Raw genomic sequence first — 21881 nt, 5'->3', positions numbered from 1 at the left:
GTTTTATAGTTAAAAAGTACTTAAATGTTGATCTTTTTCACACCAAAATCGATTGTTTCGCTTTAGACGACATTAATTTAACCAGTGGAGTCCTATGGATGACGTTTATGCTGACTGTCTGTTTTTTTGGTGCCTCAAATATTGTATCACCATCCAATTGGATTTAAGGACCTAACTGAGCTAAGATATTTTTTCCATTTTTCTTCAAATGTGTTCTGCTGAAGAAAGAAATTTACACACATCTGGGATGGCATGAGGGTGAGTAAATAATGAGAGAATTTTCATTTTTGTGTGAACTAGCCCTTTAAAGTAAAAAGATGAGTCCTGAACAACACCACACAACAGTTAAACAAGCATTTGCAACATAAAAAAGCAACAAAAGCATAAATAAAGTCAATAAACAGCAATAAATAAATAAGCCCATAACACTAACTGGATTATTTATTAATGTTGCAATGCATGCTGGGAACTCACAAATCAGCAAAAAATTTCAATATGAAACTGTTTGTTCAGATAACTCTGTTAGGCTAGTTAGTGTAACATTTGGGGAAACATTGATGGTCTAACATGTGTTATGTAGACGAAAAGTTATTCACATTTTGTAGTATCTGAGATCTTGCTGTGAAGAATCACTTTTTTGTCTCTTTGTTTGAGTGTGATGGCACTTTGTTAGTTGTTTAGTTTCTGAGAAAATGACAGTTCTTAAAGCTTAGATTCAATGCACCTCATGGAATGTTTATGTTTGAGAATTCAGCTGAATGATTTGACCGTAAGATGAGTTTCCATGTGTGGTGCTAAAAAAAATGGTACAGTTCCCTTTCTCCTGGCAGAGGGTGTGAAACAAATGCAAGCGGGGGATGCGTGAGGTGGTATGTGGCAGACTGCTGGTCTCTTAGCAACAGCACACGTACAGGAGAGCCGGAGAGATGAATCTTCTCTTCTAAGTGATATAGCTTACGTTTACTGATGTGATGATACCATCTTTACAAAAGGATATAATGTTGATAGTAAAAGAGAGATTTCTTTGTCTAAACTCACATCACATAAAGCCTATAAATCAACCTTACTAAACCTAACTCAAATACTATTAACAGCATCTATGAAAAAAGATCTCGACCCTCAGCCGTGGCCACTCCACATTCAAGTGATACTGTAACACCGAACGTTTTTGATCCCTGTGCATTGCACTTAATGAGTGTGCTGGTGAAGGGGACTTTTAACTGTATGGCATCATTAGCTAGGCTGAATTGTTATTGTACACATCTATTTCATAATGATGAAATCATTATTCTTCCTTTTAATAAGTGTAGAAATAAATTTTGATTCAGAGAACAATGTAGTTTTGATGCTTTAATTTGCAGAGATTTTAGAATAATGAACAAATTAATGGCCAAAATGGGTCAGAATATGAAACACACACACACACAAAATTCTATGACCAATTTACTCTACCAGACAATTATTGAACAGACACATACACACTTTGTATATACTGAGAACACACACACTCTCTCTCTCTCTTTACTTAGCCTTTATTTAAATAGACCAAATATTGCAGAATATTGTCCATGGTTCTCAGTTGTCCTCTGCACTGTCTTTATCAGCTCCTCCAAGACAACAGCGTGTTTCACGTCATCCAATACTCCAACCACCCCCCCGCTCCTCAGGAAGTGAGAATGGGTTTGAGAAGTCCCCCTGGGGGCAGGATAAACTGCCTCGCTCTCTCTCTCTGATCTTTTGTACTCTCTCTCTTCTCTCTCTGTCTCTATCTTTGTGGCAGATGGTGGTTTATCAGTAAGAGCTCCAGATCAAGAATCAAACAAATGCTCACAACAATCACAAGTCCCTTAAGTCTCCTGCTCTATTCATTTTTATTTGGATTGAATTCCTCATTTGGCCAGCAAGCTGTTAATTTGATTTTTGGGGCTCTTTTTAAGTCTCCCCATGAACACAGCAATGAGATCTCATGGCCTAGTGGGAGACATGCTCTGATGTGTGACAACAGCAGTAGTTCTGATTGTGAGATAGCAAGAATTAAAATCACATTAAACACAATGGAAATTATCCATGTTCATCGATCTCAGCTCCATAGTCACTAATTATAACACTTTGATCCATATTAACTCGACTCTTAGAAATAGAAACATACTACACAAGGAAGTCTGGTGAAATAGGCATAGATCTTTCAAGGAAACATCATGATCATATCTAAATAAAGTGTGATAGCATTGTGACTGTTCCCCATGAAATGAACTGACTGGTGCTCTATAAGACAGTGTGTTTTAGTTTTCTATTCTGGCATTTTAATAAAGTGTTTTCTACTGTCTTGTGCACTATAATTTTTTATATTCTGGTGTTTTATGTCAATTTGTATTTTGGTGGTCTGATGTTTTATAGGACATTTTTTGTTCTCTAGTGTTCTGAAAGAGCATTATTCCTCAGAAGTATTCAAGTGTTTGTTTGTTTTTTCCACAGAAAGTATAGTTTTGCATTCTGATATTTAACCCCTATATGCATGGGAATTTCACCAAACACTCTTAAATATTCTGGCACGTATATCTATCAAAAATGGATCTACAAAATGGACAGATAGTGTAAAATTTTCAAAATATTTTCAAGACAATTATAAAATAATACAATTAAATAGATTTTTCATACATCAAAGAGATAATGCAACAAATCAGGAAAAATCTTGAACAAGATTCAGTACTTTCACCCTGAAATTAATGAGATGCAACTGGCTGTCAAACACATATTGAGATACAAATAACACATAATCTACACATAAGATATACATAAGATACACATGAATTGCACATAAGTTACACATAAGTATTTTCTCAGGCACTAAATGAGTCTAAATAGATGCACAAATTACCTCATTTTAATAGTACATCCAAATGATAATAATCATATACTTTTCATGTGTTAAACTTGCTATAGTTTACTTCCATGTTGTTTCTTTGCAAATAACAATATCAAATGTAAATCAAGTCAATCACTGAAACAGCAGTGCCACCTTGAGTAGGAAATAACATGTATATTATGTATATGTACACAAATATGGGATACAGATAATTGACCAATGTTGATAATTAATAGTTGCACAGAAAACCAATGTGATATAGTATTTGTTTTTGTATGAATATAGTACTAATGTATCTTGTAATAAGCAAATAAATAGATATCATGAGATAGTAAACTTATATACTGTAGATATGAAATAATCATAAAAAATTTAATTTATGGAAGGGTAAAAAAATTAAAATAAAAAATAAAATCTGCTATGTACATAGGGTCTCTAATGACCCTATACAATTTGGTACCTAATAGTTTGTGTGTGTGTGTGTGTGTGTGTGTTACACTATTTATAAGAGATAAATTGAGGAATATTAAAGAGGTTTGGGCACAACTCCAAAAAAATGGATGAGGTACAGGGGGGGTGAAATGAGGTCTGGGGTCTCTAAAGACCTGATGCGTTTCAGGGTTATCTGAGAATATACAGCTCAGATGAGTCTTCTGTATGATGGGAATGGCACTGTCCATGGTGCTATATGGAAAGAGTTGTTTAGAAAACACAACATAAAAACAAGCCCTAATACATCCAATGATCGTGTTCACATGGAAACCAATACACTTATAACTACCAAAAGCTAGCTTATACAAAAGAACCTGACAATGCAAGAAAACCATGTTTACATGAGATTTGAAATCATCAGGTTATTCTCTGCTTTGGACGTTAAATTGTAAACAGTCATGCGCACAACACTTATACACATTGGATAAGCCAGTAAAAACACTGGTAAAGGTATTACAGTTTTTCTCAATCGCTTTGGCTCAATTCTTGAATGAGAATTATTTTTTTTCAAAACAATAAGTTCAAATCTCTGAACAATTAGTTAATTGTTCACACCAGATTTGAATTTCTTATTCATTTAAGTAAATTGCACGTGTTTTGGCACGTGTGCAAAAGAGTAAGTACAACTGTCTACAATTTGCACAATAACTAAATGCACATGGCTTGCTGATAAAAACTGATGAGTAGATTCTCAGTGATATTGTCATACTCTTCACAACTTCTAAACATTCTTTCATCATGTGAGCCATCACATGCAAAATGATCCATTCAGTTATCAAAATTGTGGAAAATGTAATTTTGTGGCAATTTTCTGTTCACTATAAATGACTTTACATGTAATAAATGTGTAAAAATGGACATGCAAACGTGAATTTTTTGTTCACATGTAATACATTGCTACAAAAATACATTTGCTGTACACATACAAATGTGAATATCCTTTTTCTGTGTCCTACAGTATTGTACAGTATTTTCCCAGTAAACTTTTACCTATTGTTGAAATCGGTATCTAAAAAGCTCAGTGTGATACACAATAGCATTCAGCTAAACAAAACTGGCATTCTTGTATAGTAAAGTAAGCAGTCAGTGTCAACAAAAAGTAGAACAAAAATTTAATTTGTATATGACAAACATTTCCAGGGTTGACTGCCATGGTAAAAAAACATCTAAACATTTGACCAGTACGGCTCACACGATGACAAAAAGATAACTTTTCATTTTGGTGGCATTGGCCAATTTACTGACACAATAACAAGGTTTTGAAGCATGAATTAAAGGTTTTGGATGAGTTACTCCATTTTGCGGACATGCAATAGAGTTGTGATGTCCCATAAAACAGGTGTGATAATTGCAGTTACAGTTTAGAGAATGTTAAGACTGTTTGAAAAAATTAGCCAAAGCGATTGAGAAAAACTGTAACATGCAGAGCGAAATCGGGAAAATGGGCAAAAATTAAACCGTTTATGACCTTACTTCAAAAAAAGAATAGCATTTAAGGCGTTTACATGTCCTCACACATTTTGACACAAATACTGAATTGCACTGGTTGAGTGACAAACTAAATAGGTTAGAAAGATGGGAAGTGAAAAGAAAGGAAGAGATGGGATGAGAAGTTGGAGGTGGAAGATCTGGTAGGCTGTACATTTAGCTTGAGAACAAATACTGTATCTATTTCTCTCTCTCTCTTTTTCTCTCTCAAGGAGTTATTCTGAAGAGAGAGAGAGAGAGAGAGAGAGAGAGAGAGAGAGAGAGACAGAGAAAATGAGTCAGAGAGAGGTGGGAAACTAGAGCTCAGGAAATTTGTTCCATCTAATTCCCGTAACGGGAGAGATCTGTCAAGGAATATTCCCTATCTGTCACTCTTTCTCTCTTCTTCATGCACACACACAAACACACAGACACATTCATATCACGGATTGCAGCCATGAGGCATGAGGTTTGGCACCTCTCATTCCAGAACAGCTTGCCATGGTCTGAGTGTGAAACTGAAAGGATGTATTACTGATTTCATGTTGCTCAGTTAACTTTCCCTGGCTGCCACACTCATGTAGCACTACTAGCAATGCTAAAAAGCTAATCCACAATTCATGTTTGCCTCTTTACTGAACAGATTACAACATGCACCATGAGTTTCCTCTTGAACAAAAAAACGTGGTATATGGCTCCTCGTGGAATTTTGTGTTTTGAAAACTGTTTTACCTGTGCAGCATTAGGAAATTGTGCTATTATTTTTGTTAAAAGAAGGCTACTTCAGTTTTATGTGATGCATTATTTTGATGTTTTAAAAATGTATTAATTATTAAATTTATTATATCTTTATTTATTCAGTTTATTGTTAGTTCTTGTAAGCACTCTGATAAAGTGAGCCTTTATTATGCAACTTTGAAAAACTTTGGAATCCTATATACAGTACTGTATGTATGGCAACTTGGAGGTAGATATCAATCATTGTTATACACCATATTCACAGTAGCACCATATTTTATTTTTGACGGTAGTGAAAATGAGGCTGTGAGGGATAGATTTACAGTCTCTTCAATGGATGAACTTATAAAGCTATGTAAAGGTCTTAGACTGCATCTAATTTTCACAACTTTCTTAACTTTTGTGGAGTATTTTTGTCTACTGAAATGTTTTGGAAAGATGTATTTTCAATGTCTCATCAGCTGAACAATTAAAGAAATAGTTCAAAAATGATACTCTTATCTCATCATTTACTCACTCTTATGTTCTCTCAAACTCATTTGATGTCTGTTTGTGCAGACAATGCAAGTGAATGGTGACCAAACTGTTATGCTCCAAAAAGTATATACAGGCAGTATAAAAGTAATCCATAAGATTCCAGTGTTTTAATCAATGTCTTCTCAAGCAATCCAACTGGTTTTGGATGAGAGCAGACCAAAATGTTAATCCTTTTTCACTATAAATCTTGACAGCAGTCTCCTTGGCGATCATGATTTCAAGCTCGATTACACTTCCATTAGGGCCATCTTGCGCTCTGCGCATGTGTCAAGCGTAATCGAGCTTGAAATCATGATCGCCAAGGAGACTGCAATGACAAGATGTACAGTGAAACATCAGTTACATTTTGGTCTGTTCTCCCCAAAACCGATTATATCACTTCAGAAGACATGGATTAAACCACTGGAGTCTGATGGATTACTTTCATGCTACCTTTATGTACTTTTTGGTTACAATTCACTTTCATTTTATGGTCAAACAGACATCCTATCTCCATTAAAATATCTTCAGTTTGCATACCACGGAAGAAAGAAAATCATACAATTTTGAGACGACATAAGGGTGAGTAAATTATAAGAGAATTATAATTTTTGGGTGTACTATTTCTTTAACGGCACTTTAAACAACAGTAAAACCCACTGAATAGATTATAAGTCTATACCTCACAGACTTGTTTTTATTCCCTTCAAACATCAAATATGATGCTACTGTGAATAAGGTCTGTATTTATAAGGACAAATGAATATTTTTCTCAAATAAGGTGGCCTATATTCCATAATGTGTGTGTGCGCATGTGAGTTTAGAGAGTGTGCCCAATCTAAAAATAACCGCCCTTCCTCTTTCTCACACCCTCAAAGCAGAGCATCAAAGACTCCAGGCGGTTAATTAGTCTTAATGGATATTACAAAGCTACAACTTTCATATAAACTTGAGGTGCAGATGAAGAGTTATTTTGCTTAGTATGGCTTGACTCTCGTCGTAGGAAGGTCTCTTTTATTTCCTAGGGCTTTTCTGAGCTCTATAAAAAAAAACTCTATGTTGTTTTCAGCTTGAAATTAATCAACAGATATTTACAAATCAAATTAAAACAAACCATCAACAGTAAATGTGAAATATTATAATGCTTAACACTATTAAATTAGTGTGAATGTAGCTCACGGAACTAATTGGGTCATTGTGATGGAATGTGTGAACCTTGAGTTCCATGGCTAGAGTGATATCACCGTCAAAACACCTGTTCCTAAAAAAATGCCATGATGGCTAAGAAGCTTTAAAGTGGCTGGCACTGAAGTTTAGGGAGGACTCTTTCATCCTAATAGCATTTCAGTCTCTATGAGTTTAGTCTTCACGGGTTGGTCAGCTCAAAAAGTGGTGGGGACCTGTTTTCTTCAGATGCTCATTTCAAGCAGCACTGAGTCACAGAAGGAGGGAGAACGCTCATCTCTCCAGATGACCCATGTGAAATTTACCAAAATCCTCTTGTCTTGAGCGGACTTTCTCACTTCAATGGGGGTGGATTCAATTTCACATCTGAATTAACACTTTCATATCAATTACTAAAAGAGACCCTTCTATATAACTACATATATCTATTATTATTCCAAATGCTCATCTCCCAGAGACTAGATACAAGCATTCATCATGGCAAATAATGAAAGGAACAGAATGAATGTTATGGAAATAGATTAATCCACTCAGAGCCAGAATGGGCAGGATGGGAGAAACTGCCAGGAACAGGAAGATAGAACCAGTCCATATGGTGCCTGCAGAGAGAGAGAGAGAGAGAGAGAGAGAGAGAGAGAGAGAGAGAGCAAAACAGATTGGTTATTTGTGTTAGAAAGACAAAAAGTATTAAAAACAAATACAGTGTTGAAAAAGAAATATAATTGCAGAAATATATTGCAAATTTTGTAAATAGAAATAGCTAAAAAAAATAATTAAAAAAATCAGTCTCACTGTGTAAAATATCTTTCCTCAGGGACTCTGAGTAATGACTGTGATTATATGCAGAGGTGTGAAATTACTACGATTGTTGTGGAAAACTGAAGCCTGTGTGTATTACAGTCTGACATTGCTCTTTGCTCTTGTGAGAAAATATACTCACAGTTACAAATGACTGTGATATGCAGGATTAATGAATTCAGCCATTCTCATTCTGTAAATGCATGCACAACAGAATAAATCATCAAATCCAGTTTGGCTTGTTGCTCAACAGATGTTTATGCATATACTGTACACCCAGGCAGCACCTCCAGGATTCTCCCTGTTGATAGTCAATCCAGAATGGCCATTTGTTCATCTGCTCCAGAGCTCCCCCCCACCCCCTCCAAACAGACTGAAGCACCCCGATTGCTCTTAAATCCTCCAATGACTGTATTGGAGAGCGTACGTGTGAGTGTGTGTGTATATGTGTGCGCGCGTGTATGAATGTGTGGGTGTGTGCTGCACCAGACATCAGCAGCAGGTTGAGACACACAGTGGAAGCAAGAGAGGGGGGAAATAATAAAGGGAGAGAAAGAAAAAGAAAGACCACTTCATTCAACCCTCTGAGAGAACTTCAAGACAGCTTACTGCAGCCTAGAGCAGACAGGTAATACAACAGCACACATATCTGATCTCTGTTAATCTCTCTTTCACTGTCTCTGTCTTGTGATGCAGTGGTGATTGCACCCCGTTGCTTTGTATTTATCTTTTATCTGATCTGCACGAATACACTATTAGAGGTGTAAACTCTTATAATGAATCTTGCACGTCTCCATGCTGCAGATGTATCCTAGTGCATCAGTACAATTATAAGCCTATATGAGATAAGGGGATTTCATTTACTTATCGTTTCCCTCGATTGGGCTATCTGGCTTTCTCTGATGCTGATGCTGCTATTGTTGAACATAGCAGAGAGGAGAGCTGCAACAGAGGAAACCTTTGGCTAAATGCTTTGAACACAGCACACGTGGGATTAAAACTGACAAAGCCAGGTCATACACTGCCCACGCTCATATCTACATTAGCTTGGGACAGAGTGAAAGAGCTAGAGAGAATGAGAGAAATAGAAAGGCTCTTTGTTGCTGATAGTGATCTGATCCAGATCTGCACTCAAAGGGAGATTTCCCCAAAGACACCATAAACCCATTCAGCCTGCACGCATGTGTGTGTGTGTGTGTGTGTGTGTGTGTGTGCGAGCCATTGGAATCAGAATCTGCCTGCTGTCCAGTGAAAGTGAATATTAAGATCACAGATAAACTCATTAAAATTGTATGGACTGACTATGTGGCCTCCCGATAAATGTCTGTTTTCCTATTTATAGATCTTGGCATGTAGGTTAAGACAGAGGAAGACTACCGCACAATCTCCTTTTCTATTTTTCTGTCAAATCCAAACATGCGCTTGCGCTTCCACTCACACTGTCTGTTAAACTGGTGTATTGTGCAAAAATCACTATAAATTAAAACACTAATCATTATCAATGATACCTGATGTTTACATTCTACGGATTCATAGCACAGTTTAAGTATGCTTGCTTAGCGCTCTAAAATCACTGTAAATACCTGGGCGTTTTAACAGTTTAAAATGAAGCATGCTATATTTGTTGAAGGAGTGTTTTAAAGACACTAAAACAAATATGTTTTCTGCTTGTGGTATCAAGATACCGTAAGAGGTGTGGAAACAAAAGGCTGTGAATTTTTTCAGAAGTGGAGATTTTACTGGCACCAGGTTGTCCATACGCTGGGTCATTACCCATGTCACAATGACAGATTACACAGACACAGATAGGGCAGCAGGCAAGCCACATTGGTTTCCAATTCAGTGTGACTGCTGCAAACAACACTGTGAAATATTAATGCATGAAAACTATTCAAATTGATTGTGGTTAAATTTACAACCACTTATTAGTGAAATGGAATGCTGTAAATGTTGGAGAATGACTGATCCTCTCCCTCACTGGGAGTTCGGGGGATGCCAGCTGTCGGGTTCAAGCCCTCATTAAGATCACAGAGCTGTGACTGTCATTGTCCAATATTTCCACACATCTGTCTTTCATCTCCCTCCCTTTCTGCATCGGTCTTTGACTCATCAAACCATATCCCTTCCTTTTCCTTCTTATCTGTGACATACACATCCTCCCCTTCTGTAAAGACTGTTGTAGTTTGTCTCTGAGTGTGTGTGTGTGTGTGTGTTTCAGTGCGCCCTGTCAGAATAGAGGGTGTGTGTGTGTGTGTGTGTGTGTGTGTGTGTTTGCATGCTCTGGCTGAAAGGTTCAGTGAAAGTGGCAGTATCAAAGTGTGGTTCCAAGGGCTGTTAGGGAAAGAAAAAGATAGAGAGAAAGAAAGAAGAGATAACAAAGCCCTGGAGCACATGCTCACAGGCTCTTCGGTGTATGCTGATACTCCACAGACCCACATTAAACACCATAGCCCTGTCACACAGACACAATGAGAGAAGTTTCACACTCAAACTGAGGCTAAGTGTGTTTACTCATATGCAGTCACATTTTGTTTTAAATAAGTTTAGTGGTCCTGTTGGATTTGTGGTTACTGGTATAAAAGCAACTGTACTCACCGGCTGACCCTACTTGAGTATTAATAATATCGCCTCTTACAACAAAAGCTTCAGACAGCTACAGGCCGTCTAGCATTAGTTCATTGGGGAAAGGTTCACTGGTGTATATGTGCATATTTACAAATGAGGGAGATATTAGTGTTCTAACACATACTAGTATCAAAATGAGACCCTTAATGTTGCCTTACTAATGATATTAAAGTGCAAATGGAAGGTGTGTGAAATCCAGGTAAGCAGTTGAGTTATAGTGGTTTTACTTAACAATAGAATTTTGCATAAGTTAATGGAACCTAGAACCAGCTGAGAACTATTTTTAAAAATGGGATCGACAATATTGCAAATATGTCACCCAAAATCACATAAGAAAATCTATAAATGCATTAAAAATGTGTTTTATAACACACTTTTGGTCAACTATTGCTTGAACGTTTTTTGCTCCACTGAGCTGAAGAATGTACTCAGTGCATTCTCAGAGGAGTCTGCAGTTCAGCATTGGTGAGGAAAGAGGTGTGGTTGAAAACACGAGAAAGGCATTGACAAATATTGAAGTCCCCCTCCCCGTGTTCAGATTATTTTGGACATGAAAGCATTGCCAAGCTAAAAATAGACAACAAGCAATGGGAGGAAAAAGTCACAGTTTATTTTGTTGTTGTTATTTAAACCCCCTGCACATTTTAATCTCCAGGAAAAAAACTCATTAAGCCATAGGACTTGAATTCAAATTTACTACCAGTTGTAAAAGTCGACAGTATCTTAACATTAACGATTTACACGATACTAATCCATTTTAACATGTAAAACGAAGATCACATAACCATGCAAAATCGAATACTTTATGCAAACATGCTTTGTGTGTCTTAGATAATAAAAAAATTCAAGGCAACTTTGAAAGCATGTTTTTGAACATCAAAATAAAACCATCTACACCTGTGTTGATTTACTCAGAAATTGCACATGAATATTCTTAAAATGTCTCAAAACGATAAAAAAGCTGTCACCCCATTTTTGCTGTCGGCTTAGCTCAGTGTTGCAAATCCAACTTCTCTGGTGTCTCAGGAGATCTCATTAAGAGCAAAACCCGCTTCAATTCTCATTTAATTTTTATTCATATTTCAATGGAGTGGAGGGATGATGCATCTCCATCCAACTTTGAATCAAATGGAAGCTGCTGATTTAATTTTTTCATGTCTTAATTCATGCAGGAGGCACCATCAACACTAATCTGTATCTGCTGTGAAAGTCTATGGAGAGCAAACAGAAAGTAATACAGAAATATAGGAGTGCAGAGAGTGGGGGAAAGGGCTATGCAGACAGTAGAAGTTTTGTTAAGTAAAACAAAGAGAGACTATAGACGCAACCTGGCTTTGTTGCTACATAATGGGCCTTACGGACACCATGTATAAGCATTCTTTGACCTGGGTCCACAAAGGGAGACATGTCTAGGGAGGTGAGATGGATATTTAGCAGCAGTGTATAGATACAACATAGTCACCAGGTGCCCCTCATCACCTGCTGCCTGCAGTATACAGTGCTCTCCCCCGCATGGCAGTGGATAAAGGGCTGGAACAGCAACGGTAGACCGGCGATCTCTATGTCAGAGACTGATCATCTGATATGGTTAATGCAGCCTGAACTAATTTTGTTAGTGTATGTGCCAAAATACGACAACCACTTAACAACCACGTCTTACCATTAATATGAATCATTTGATAAATCACAAATCACTGTCCTAGTCTGTCCTAGTCTTAAAAAAATACATCACAAATGCATTATGATACCTAATTTGTTTTGTTTTCCTCCACTCTGGTTTGCCATGTGTAGTGTTCTTACACACAAAAGGTAGGTTTGTGATGAAATCATAAACAGGAGACATCCAATGAACTTAAATCCAGAGGATTTATTTTAGAACCTTTACTGGCAAAATAACAGACATTGCATCATTCACAGTTCAGGGGCACACTGCACGTTTCTATCTTTTCACACAGGGGGAAATCCCCAGACTTTTTAACAGGGTAAGGTCACATTACCCAATCATGCTTGTCTATTACTCCATTGACCAGTGACTAATTGGCACCCTTTTTAAAGACATTCAACACATCTTTTAAACTTGATATATCAATATACCACATTCCTCACCGGAAAACTGTTTCAATATACCATCTTAACAAATGTAGTTTATATATATATATATATTACCATTCTGCAAAACAAATTACTTATCTTCTCACTCTCTCTATTTGTTTTTTTTTTTTTTTTTAAGTACACAAAGCATTTCCTTCCATAACCAAATCAAACATTCTCTGAATTCCACTTCTTCAAGAATATTATAGATCAAGACGTTGTGGTGCCCTGCAGATTCTTACCGGCCTACTTGAACCTACAGTAGGGTTTTCTGACAACAGAGAATCTCCTCTCTCCTGTCTGTTATTTTCTGATTCACTTCTAGTTTCCAAGTCAGTTTTGTCCTTACTTGTGTCTGAACCAATTGCTTGGACATCATATTCTGGTTCAGTGATGTTCCACATTGACTCAGGGCCCAGCACTTTCTCTATGGCACCAGTTTTCCAAGCTTCTCCTTCCCCTCCCCGGAAATCTCTCACCAAGACCTGTTGTCCTGTCTGAAAAAAACCTACATTTTAAAAAAAATGTATCATCCTGTTTTGTTTTTTGCTCTTGTCTGTGCTGCACTGAAGCTGAAAATTTTGGTTGCACTTGAGATAAACTTGTGCACATTTTCCTTCTCAGAAAAAGCTCTGCTGGCATTTGTTTCTATTGCATTCTGGGGTTTATTTCTGTAACTATACAGAAATCGGTCAACACAATGTTGCAAAGAGTATCCCAAGTCTTTTTGCTTTTCCATAGATTGTTTAAAGGTCTGAACTAGCCTTTGCACCAACCCGTTTGAGGCTGGGTGGTATGGTGCAGATTTTATGTGCTTCAGTCCATTAGCTTGGAGGAAGGATTCAAATTTACGTGACACTAACTGTGGGCCGTTCTCCAAAACCACTATTTCCGGCAATCCAAAAGCAGCAAACATACTCCTTAAGGCTTCTACTGTTGACCCTGCTGTTGTGTTTTTCATTATTTTTATTTCTGGCCACCTCAAATATGCATCTATGGCTAATAAAAACTGATGCTTTCTCTTTTTGGCAAAATCAACATGTATCCTTTGCCAGGGGTGCTCTGGCCACTGCCATGGATGAACTGGTGCTTTGTTTGGGAGAGATCTGTTGTTCTGACATACAGAGCAGCCATTTACCAGTTACTCTAAGTCCTGGTCTAGTTTTGGCCACCAAAAATGGCTTCTTGCCAGCACCTTACTTCGCACAATGCCTAAATGCTATTCGTGAAGTTCTTTTAGCAGCTGTCTTCTCAGTGTTGTGGGGACAATTACCATTAGTCCCCACAGGAGGCAATCTGCCTCAACTGTGAGTTCTGGTCACCTCACCCAATAAGGTTTTAGAACCTAATCCACTACATGTTTTGGCCAACCTGTCAAGGTAAGGTTTTTACTTTTCTCAGGATGGCATCATTCTCTGTGTCCCTCTTTATGTCCTTTGCTGATACAGGCACTGCATCTAACCATGACACTCTACACTCAGGATTGCTAGATGTCTTTTCTTTTTTTAAAGGTAGTCTGGACAACCCATCTATATTTGCATGCTTGTATTCAATATCATATTGATAGGCTGACAACAGTAATGTCCATCTTTGCAATCATGCAGCTGCCAGTGCTGGCATTCCGGTCTATGGGCCTAATATTTTTACAAGAGGCTTGTGATCTGTAAATAATAGGAATTTCCTACCATAAAGGTATTCTCTGAATTTTTGCACACCAAAAATGATGCCCAATGCCTCTTTCTCAATTTGGGAGTAATTTAACTCTGCCTTGTTTACGTGAGGCATAAGTGATAGGTTGCTCTGAATTATCCAGCATCCTAGGTGAAATAACAGCTCCTACCCCATATGCAGAAGCATCACAAGCCAAAATAATGGGAAGTTGAGGATCAAAATGAGTCAGCACGGATTCAGAGGACAGTTGCCTCTTAGCCATCTCAGAAGCCACCTGGCAGTTTTATGACCAAAACCAGGGTTTTTCTTTCTGCAAAATCTCTGTTAAGGGCTTATTCAATGTGGACAAATTCTTTATGAATTTCCCATAGTAGGAAAGTAATGCTAAGAAAGCCCTCAATTCTGTCACATTCCTTGGAATGGGAGCCTTCACTATGGCTTCAACCTTTTCTATCACAGGATGTACTCCTTCACAGTCAATTTGAGGTCCAAGGTAGGTAACGCTGGACTAGCAAAAGGCACACTTGTCTTGGTTCACTCGTATACCTCACTCCTGCAGGCGCTTTAACACACCTTCAACATTTCTCCAATGTTCTGTTTCGGTCTGCCCCATAATAAGTATCATCTAAGTATCAGACTACTTAAGACTTATCATCTAAGTAGCAGACTACCAAATTTTGGGACAGCATCTTTTACCACCTGCAGTTTTGCCTTGATCCCTGTAATTGCCCCTCTGTCTGCACTGAACATTTTGGAGTATATTTCACAGATTTCTATTACAGTATGGATCACCTGATGCACTCTGGACCAATCTAACTGCAAAACCTGAATCCAGTTTCGACCCATTAAGGTAGGTCCCTCCCCTTTTGAAACCAGTAGCACCAAATTCTCTGTTTGTTCCCCACAATGTACCTTCACATTGAATTTTCCCAGCAATTCAGTAGGCCTGCATGTTCTCAGTGTCACCTCATATGGCTGTAGTTTCCACTTTTTAAATCTGCGCTTGTACAGCTTTTCAGAAATCAGAATCAACTTCCATTAGAATTTTTACACCATTACATCTCATCATGACCTGATACCATCTGTGTCTCGTTTCAAAGGATGCATCCTCTGGAGGTCGCATTTGTCGGCCGCATATTCCATCGAGGCTGTCTCGTTTCAGAAAAGCGAGTAGGACACTCTGAATGCAGCCTTCGAATGCGACCTTCTTTCACAGGAATTTGGAGGATGCAGGAGGTGTATCCTTCGTGGGCACTCACAACCCACAATTCTTTGCTTCAGCGGAAATGAACATCATTTATCTAAAAAAATATGCCCATAAATATGATGTTCAAACGCAAGTAATGCTAATTCCCAAGTTGAAGGACCTCAGTAGATGGGTGTAGATATCATATGTATAATTATAGTAATATAGAATTAAAATAAAGTATTATAGACTAAAAGTACACCTGTAAAATCTATTTGCTTTTCTCTCTACATCATTATAAGTCTCCTAAAATTTACCTCATACATTCATTTTCAAAGGGACTCTGTTCCCTTCTCACTCAAAGCGCTCGCTCTTGTTAAAGAGTGGCGTGCTGTCATAGCAACCATGATAAGTTCTGTTTCCGTTTGTCCTACGAAGGCCGCCTCGTTTAAACAAGACTTGTTTAAAGGAGGACACTCGGTATACTGCAGCCTTCAAAGGACACTTCCTAGCTAGCACAAAGCCTTTGAAACGAGACACAGCTACGGTCTCACATACTCACAATCAATTGTGACTGAGAACAGTCCCCACCCTTTTTCAGTCCCATGTACTGCTTTAGACGGCCATATAGTTGGCTGCAGATCAGTTGTATTGCAAATAGTCTCTGGTGGTCTGTTTAACAGTTCCAGTGTCAACATCTGCTGTCTGTAGTCTGGTTTTTGGGCTCTATGAGGGTAATGTTTGTCTCCGGCTGACAAATCCATCATGAGGTAGTGGGTGTTTCGCTTTCGTGGTGGTCCTTTGATGTTTCGTGGCAGGCCGGTGGTGCTGCTGCTGGATCTCACACTGTCCTTGGCATTCCTGCATGCACCTCAAGATGTCCCCTCTTGTGGCAGGCTCTGCATTCAAAGTCCTTGCATTTGCAGGAGGCAGCGGCATGCCCCTCTCCCAGACATTGATAACACTCTCCCTTGTTGGCCTTTATATTCCCATTTGACAATTCCGACGCTCTGCCCTTTCGGCTCACTTGATCCGTTCTCAATGTCGTTTGCTGAAATGCTTTTAAATTGGTGGTAGTGCACTTGAAATTGTGAACAATGTCCATAACTTTCTCCCATGTTAACGACAAAACTATATGCAGTGCTTAAGAGTCTCGTGTGCAGCTCCTTGCTGCTGATACCTTACACTAACTGATCTTGCAGTTGCTCCAACTTTTCCCCGAACTCACAAGTGGAAGCTAGGCCTTTCAGGGCAGCCACATACTCGCCTAAAGACTCTCCGTTTAATTGCTTCCTTGCTTGGAACATGTATTGCTCACTTAGCACATTTTTCTTCGGCATGTAAAAGTCTCTCAATGCTTTAAATATATCTGCTAGCAGCATTTCAGCTGGCTTTTTCGGTACCAACAAGTTCTTTTATGACCATACAGTTTTTGCACCTACCATCGATAAAAACACTGCTCTTTACCTTTCCGCTTCAATTACATTTGCCGTGACAAACTGAGTGAACCATTCTTCGTATGGGTTAAAGCTTCGTTAAAACACAGTCCAGTCTCGCTGCTGAACAAGGCCATGTTGACCTCTTGATGCTGTCCAATATTTTCAACTAGCTTAATGAAGGGCCGATGATCTCCCAGACTACAATCCCATCCACATCCTCATTGCCAGTTGTAGTGTTCTTACACACAAGAGTTATGTTCGTGGTGAAATCACACGAGACATCCGATGAACTTAAACCCAGAGGATTTATTTTAGAACCTTTACTGGCAAAAGAACAGACGTCACTCACAGTTCGGGGGCACACTGCACGTTTCTATCTTTTCACACACAAACCCCAGACTTTTTAGCGGGATAAGGTCACATTACCCAATCATTCTTGTCTATTACCCCATTTGACCAATGACTAATTGACACCATTTTTAAAGACAAACAACACATCTTTTTAACTTGATATATTAATATACCACACCATGATATTAGACACACTATAAGACAGGATGTGAAAATTTTCTGGGGGCTTAGGGAATGGTATAAACAACAACAACAACAGCAGCAATAAACTGTGCAGAAATGATCTGAAATTTCAGTCACAGTGTTCTGTCACTCCAGTGTTCTACTGTGATGTGCTGATTCAGTGTGTGTCCTATTAACGCTTATCTCAGGGGAAACGAGAGGGTCTGATAATACAGCTCTCATCCTGCTGTATTTACTAAAGGCACTGATCTGTTCTGTTATGCTTTGATCCTACCTCCTGCTGGCACTTGTATGCATAATGAGTTTTTTTTTTAGCAGCTATCATTTACAGGCTTAATTAAAAGTGCTCAATTAAAATAAGAATTTTAATGAGTTTAGGAACTGTTTAAAGCTGATGCGAGTAATTTTTCCAATTTTAAATTACTTTCTCGTATCTCATTGTAACAAGCAGCGACAACTACAGTTAAATTGTAATAGGATGGTAGGATAATTTCCCTGAAAATCGTAAATATTTTCAGATATTGCTGTTTCTGTGAGCATCCTTACCAGCCAGATGCAACATTAACACTATTGCCATGATTTTTAGGAAGGACTATCTGTTTGTTCAGACTTATCTTACTGTGAATTCGGTGACAGCAGGTTGAAAGTTTTTTAGCTTACCGAAATTCAAAGCACTGCCCCCAGTGGTCGAAGCTGGAAGTGTTGTTGAACATATGGGCAAGTGTAAGATCCAGATTCTGCAAGTAGGTATTGCTGCAGGTTGGAGATCTCCAAATGGGGGCTGAATCTTCAAAGAGGGTGAGGTTACTCCAGAAGGGGGCGTGGTTACTCCAAAAGGGGGTTGCAGCAACTCCAAATGGGGACATCACTTCCACACATGGTTAGGGTTAGGGAAAGGTTTAGGTTAGGGGCTCCCTATATCTTTACTGCCGGTTCAGAGCTCCTGCCCCCAGATTCTGCGTGAAATGCCCACTGACTGGTGCCAAAAAGCTAGTTGTTTTTAGTTGTAAATGATGTAATACAGTCAGAAGGAATGTATAATTTATTTACCCTACCCCCTAACCATCAGTGGAGTAAAAACATAATCTTAGAGGAAAATGCAACCTCTGAATCGCACTAATCATTTCTTGAGTGAACATGATTACTTCCTGGTTTCCAATGGACCAGAACCCACATCTCAGAGGCTGCTCAGCTGATTAGTAGCGCCACAGAAAAAAGGTGAACATATTTAAACTGATGCAAAAACAAAAGTCTGATGGGAGCAACATGTCAACTTCCCATGTGATCGTGTTGGTTGGTTTGTTCGACTAATGGCAGATGGAGGGTGTATTCGGGAATGCAGTTTGAAAACAATGTTTAATTTTGCAATTCTGTTTAGTGGCGCTAGTGGCACAGAAATTACACACTTCATCTTTAATGTAAACTGTTTTAGATGGTGATAATTTACAGAATTATTGTCCTGTGTTCCTTACACTGTTCTGTCTTTATTCCCTCTGCAGTTACGATGCTGCCTGGTTCCAGGCCCCTGCTACTGTGTGTCCTGTGTCATGTGACCACCACATGGGCGTTTGCCCGCATGTCTGATGCTGTTGAGCTGCGATCTGCTTTCTCTGTGGCACGTACCAGCAGCATGGAGGGAGGGCCTAAGATGGTTGTCACCTTTGACAAGGTGTATGTCAACATCGGTGGTGATTTTGATCCGAAGTCCGGGTTATTCCGCTGCAGGATCCCGGGTGCATACTATTTCTCTTTCACAGTGGGGAAGTTCCCACGTCGAGACCTTTCAGTCATGCTGATGAAGAACCGCAATGAGGTCCAGGCAATCGTGTACGATGAAAACGCAGGAGAGGAGCGGAAAGTGCAGAGCCAGAGTGCCATGCTGCAGCTTGATTTCGGAGACACTGTCTGGCTTCGACTCCACGGAGACCCTCGTTATGCCATCTACAGCAACACAGGTCATTACACCACCTTCAACGGTTACCTCATCTACCCTGATGTATACGGCTACCAAGAGCCCACACACAAAGAGCATAAAAGTGACAATCAGCCACCGAAAATCAGTGATCACATACTGTCTGAGCACGAAAATACAATCACTAAAGACACAGGTTTGAAAGAGATGAGAAGAGATGAAGAGATAAAAGAGGAGGATGAGAGAGATGTAGAGGATGAAGACGATGACCAGAGATCTGCATTCTCAGTGGGCCGCACTCAAAGTATTGTGGGAGTGGATCAAGGATACCCCGAGCACCAGCCCATTACCTTTGACATAGAATTTGTAAACATCGGAAATGACTTCAACATGAGCTGTGGTACATTCAAATGCCGAGTGCCAGGAGCCTATTACTTCTCTTTCAATGCTGGCAAGTTGCCCCATAAGACCCTGTCAGTAAAGCTGATGAAAAACCATTTGGAAGTACAGACCATGATCTACGATGACAGCGACACTGAGAAGGCCTTGCAGAGCCAAAGTCTGATGTTATCACTGCAGTATGGAGACACTGTCTGGCTCTATAGCCACCAGAGAGATGGATTTGGTGCTTACAGTAATCATGCCAAGTATATCACTTTCACTGGCTTCCTGGTGTATCCTGATCTCCACCAAAGCCCTCCACAGCAGCAGAAACAGGATAAGACACTATAAGCCAGTCTAGGAGACGTCTGTCTGTGGGCCTACAGGGAGGCAAAGGGTTTGATTGGGTGTTTACTGGTAAGTGTTTGCGTGGAAAGTGTGTAAGTTCCCTGCACTCAATATTTTACACTCTAGAAACCAGAAGTCTTCACTCTTGGTTTGCTTCTTAAGACTTCATATTCCAAAACCTCGTAAGCTCTTGTTTTTGTCCCCAGTTAATCGTTTTTGGGAAGAAATGACTAAGCCAAGCAAGAAGCACCAGTAACAATTAAGCAAATCCTTCAGTTCTTGGATTCTGAGTTATCCCAATAGGATAATTAGTTGACACAAAAGCGTTACTTTTGAGTTAAAAAAAAAATTATAGATAAACAGTAAAAGGATGAGATCCAACATGGTTGTATAATTTAAAACTCTTTGCACCTATCTTTGCAGAGGCAACATGCATTCATTAGACATCTTCAATTTAAAACTGTTTTACACTCTGTCTCAAATAAAATAAAATGATTTAATGCATGCAATCTCAACTAGAGAAATGTTTGTGTTGTCTGAAGCTTTTGCACGAAATATTTGCATGAGAGCTCTGTCTTCTGCATTTTTATTCATTATTACCATTGTAATATTAGTTTTCAAGGCACAAATACCAGTGTGATGACAAAATTTGCACTCCAAATAAATCATCTGGTATTGGAATAGCACAAAGTTTAAAACTAAGAAAGCTTCTGCAAATTCATATGTTGAAAACAAGCTGACAGTTGGAACAATGGTTTTGTTTACGGCCAAATATATGTACCCAAACTGAAGCTAATGATTTTGAAAAATAATTCTGATGTTTATATTTTGGAAAGAAAATCTATCAAATATCGATCAGATTTTATATAATTTATCTGATTTTATGCTGTTCTGTCTATATGGCCATAAAGATTTATTTAGATGAAGAAGCATGTGTACAAAGTGCACAATTCCAAAATGTAAATAGGCCTACTTCTTGGTTTTCTATCCATTTGTATATGAGTGAACGTTTGCATTTCTATTTTGTGCCTGGCCTTACTGTATGTACTTTTCTGTATGAGTTTAATCCAGTAAATAAGATTTGTGAAAGAGTGCTAAATAAGCTTTTCAATGTTTGTGCAGTATGGGTTACTTTGTTATGTACTGTAAAAGTGGTTTCAGTGTACACTTTATTGTCAAAGGAGCCAGACCTCAAAAGCAAGCCAAATAAAACTCTGAATGTCAACAATTTCTTTCTCTTTATTTTTTGTTACTAAATAGTCCCTTATCAATTATCTCCTCCTATAGAACTAATTTTCTGATGTTAAAATGAAATACAAGTATTTAGATGTCTCAAGAATCAGATTAAAACTAAATATCCAAATCAAGTAAATATCTGAAAATTACTTCATTGATACGTTCCTCTAGCTGAAAACAGCAAATTCACAACCTTTTTTTCAACTAATTGGTTCTATAGTGACCACACTAAATATGTTAACATGCTCCACCTTCATCTCCATTCTGAGATGCTATTTTTCTCACAATTGTAAAATCATGCAGATACGGGTCAGGAGCTTCAGTTAATGGTCACATCAACCATCAGAATGGGGATAAAATGTGATCATGGGCTGGTTTGAGTATTTCTGTAACTGT

General features: G+C 38.6%; 1 protein-coding gene across 1 annotated transcript; it reads left to right on the top strand.

Annotated features, from left to right (window-relative positions):
* The first annotated feature begins 8487 nt into the window (after nucleotides 1-8487).
* Nucleotides 8488-21477, top strand: c1qtnf4 (C1q and TNF related 4). The gene is made up of 2 exons (XM_051654744.1): nucleotides 8488-8690; nucleotides 19108-21477. The coding sequence occupies exon 2, from the start codon at nucleotides 19113-19115 to the stop codon at nucleotides 20250-20252; it is 1140 nt and encodes a 379-aa protein (XP_051510704.1). The 5' UTR covers nucleotides 8488-8690; nucleotides 19108-19112; the 3' UTR covers nucleotides 20253-21477.
* Nucleotides 21478-21881: the final 404 nt, after the last annotated feature.

Source organism: Myxocyprinus asiaticus, chromosome 2, assembly GCF_019703515.2.
Source record: "Myxocyprinus asiaticus isolate MX2 ecotype Aquarium Trade chromosome 2, UBuf_Myxa_2, whole genome shotgun sequence".
NCBI classification, from domain to species: Eukaryota; Metazoa; Chordata; class Actinopteri; order Cypriniformes; family Catostomidae; genus Myxocyprinus; species Myxocyprinus asiaticus.
The sequence above is the reverse complement of the archived record's forward strand: the minus strand, read 5'-3'. Positions and strand labels throughout refer to the sequence as shown.